This window comes from Terrapene carolina, unplaced genomic scaffold (genome assembly GCF_002925995.2).
Source record: "Terrapene carolina triunguis isolate 2854851 unplaced genomic scaffold, T_m_triunguis-2.0 Scaffold848, whole genome shotgun sequence".
NCBI classification, from domain to species: domain Eukaryota; kingdom Metazoa; phylum Chordata; order Testudines; family Emydidae; genus Terrapene; species Terrapene triunguis.
This window is the reverse complement of record NW_020665199.1, coordinates 275,224-275,994: the sequence shown is the minus strand read 5'-3', so window position 1 is coordinate 275,994 and position 771 is coordinate 275,224. Positions and strand designations below refer to the sequence as shown.

At 62.0% G+C, this 771-nt stretch overlaps 1 protein-coding gene across 1 annotated transcript in view; it reads left to right on the top strand.

Annotated features, from left to right (window-relative positions):
• ZWINT (ZW10 interacting kinetochore protein) overlaps positions 1-771 on the top strand; it is a 26,354-nt gene extending 25,583 nt beyond the window's left edge. The window contains exon 6 of the mRNA XM_026660917.1: positions 619-771. Coding sequence (XP_026516702.1) covers positions 619-771 — 153 coding nt within the window. The remainder of the gene's footprint in view (positions 1-618) is intronic.

Sequence of the window (771 nt, the reverse complement as noted above, 5' to 3'; positions counted from 1 at the left end):
GAGCTAGCCGGCCTCCTCCCCAGCCCTCCTGCCCTCGCTCCCCAGCAGAGCCACAGGGAAACTGAGGGCAGGCAGGGAGGCAATCAACCCGAGAATCATGACTCCCAGCCTGCCTGCTCTAACCACTAGACCCCCACTCCCCTCCCAGAGCCGGGAGAGAACCCAGGAGTCCTGGCTCCCAGCCCCCCCTGCTCTAACCACCAGACCCCACTCCCCTCCCAGAGCCAGAGATAGAACCCAGGAGTCCTGGCTCCCAGCCTGATATCTTGAACTGGGATACGCCCCCAGCCCCAGTTCTGGTTCATGTAGCCATGTCCTTGGCCTGGCTCTGGGAAGGATGGGTGATGCCAGCGGTGCCAGGGCACCATCTACTGGTGAAAGCTGCAAACTGCTGCTCTGTGCTCCCCCTGGGGATGGGTGGTGAGTGCCCCATCACCCCCGGCACTGGCCCACCTTCTCCAACAGGGTCCCACGAGCTTGGGGACCCCCCGTCTGGGGGAGCTCCTCCCAGCCGGCCCCGAACCTCTTGCCTCTCTCGGACTAGCTCGGCGCTGCTCTCCCAGCCTGGGTCAGCCGGGAAATCCACCACTTCCCCAGGAAGTTTGTTCCCATCCCCAGGCCCGGGGCCAACCACCGAGATTATTAGCGTTAGGCCCAAAGCTGACTGCGAAGAGCTACAAGGGGATCGCCTCAAACCAGGCCACACAACGGCGGATTAAACTCAAGGTTCGGAAGAGCAACGTCGAAATAATTCAAGGGGATCAAAATTAG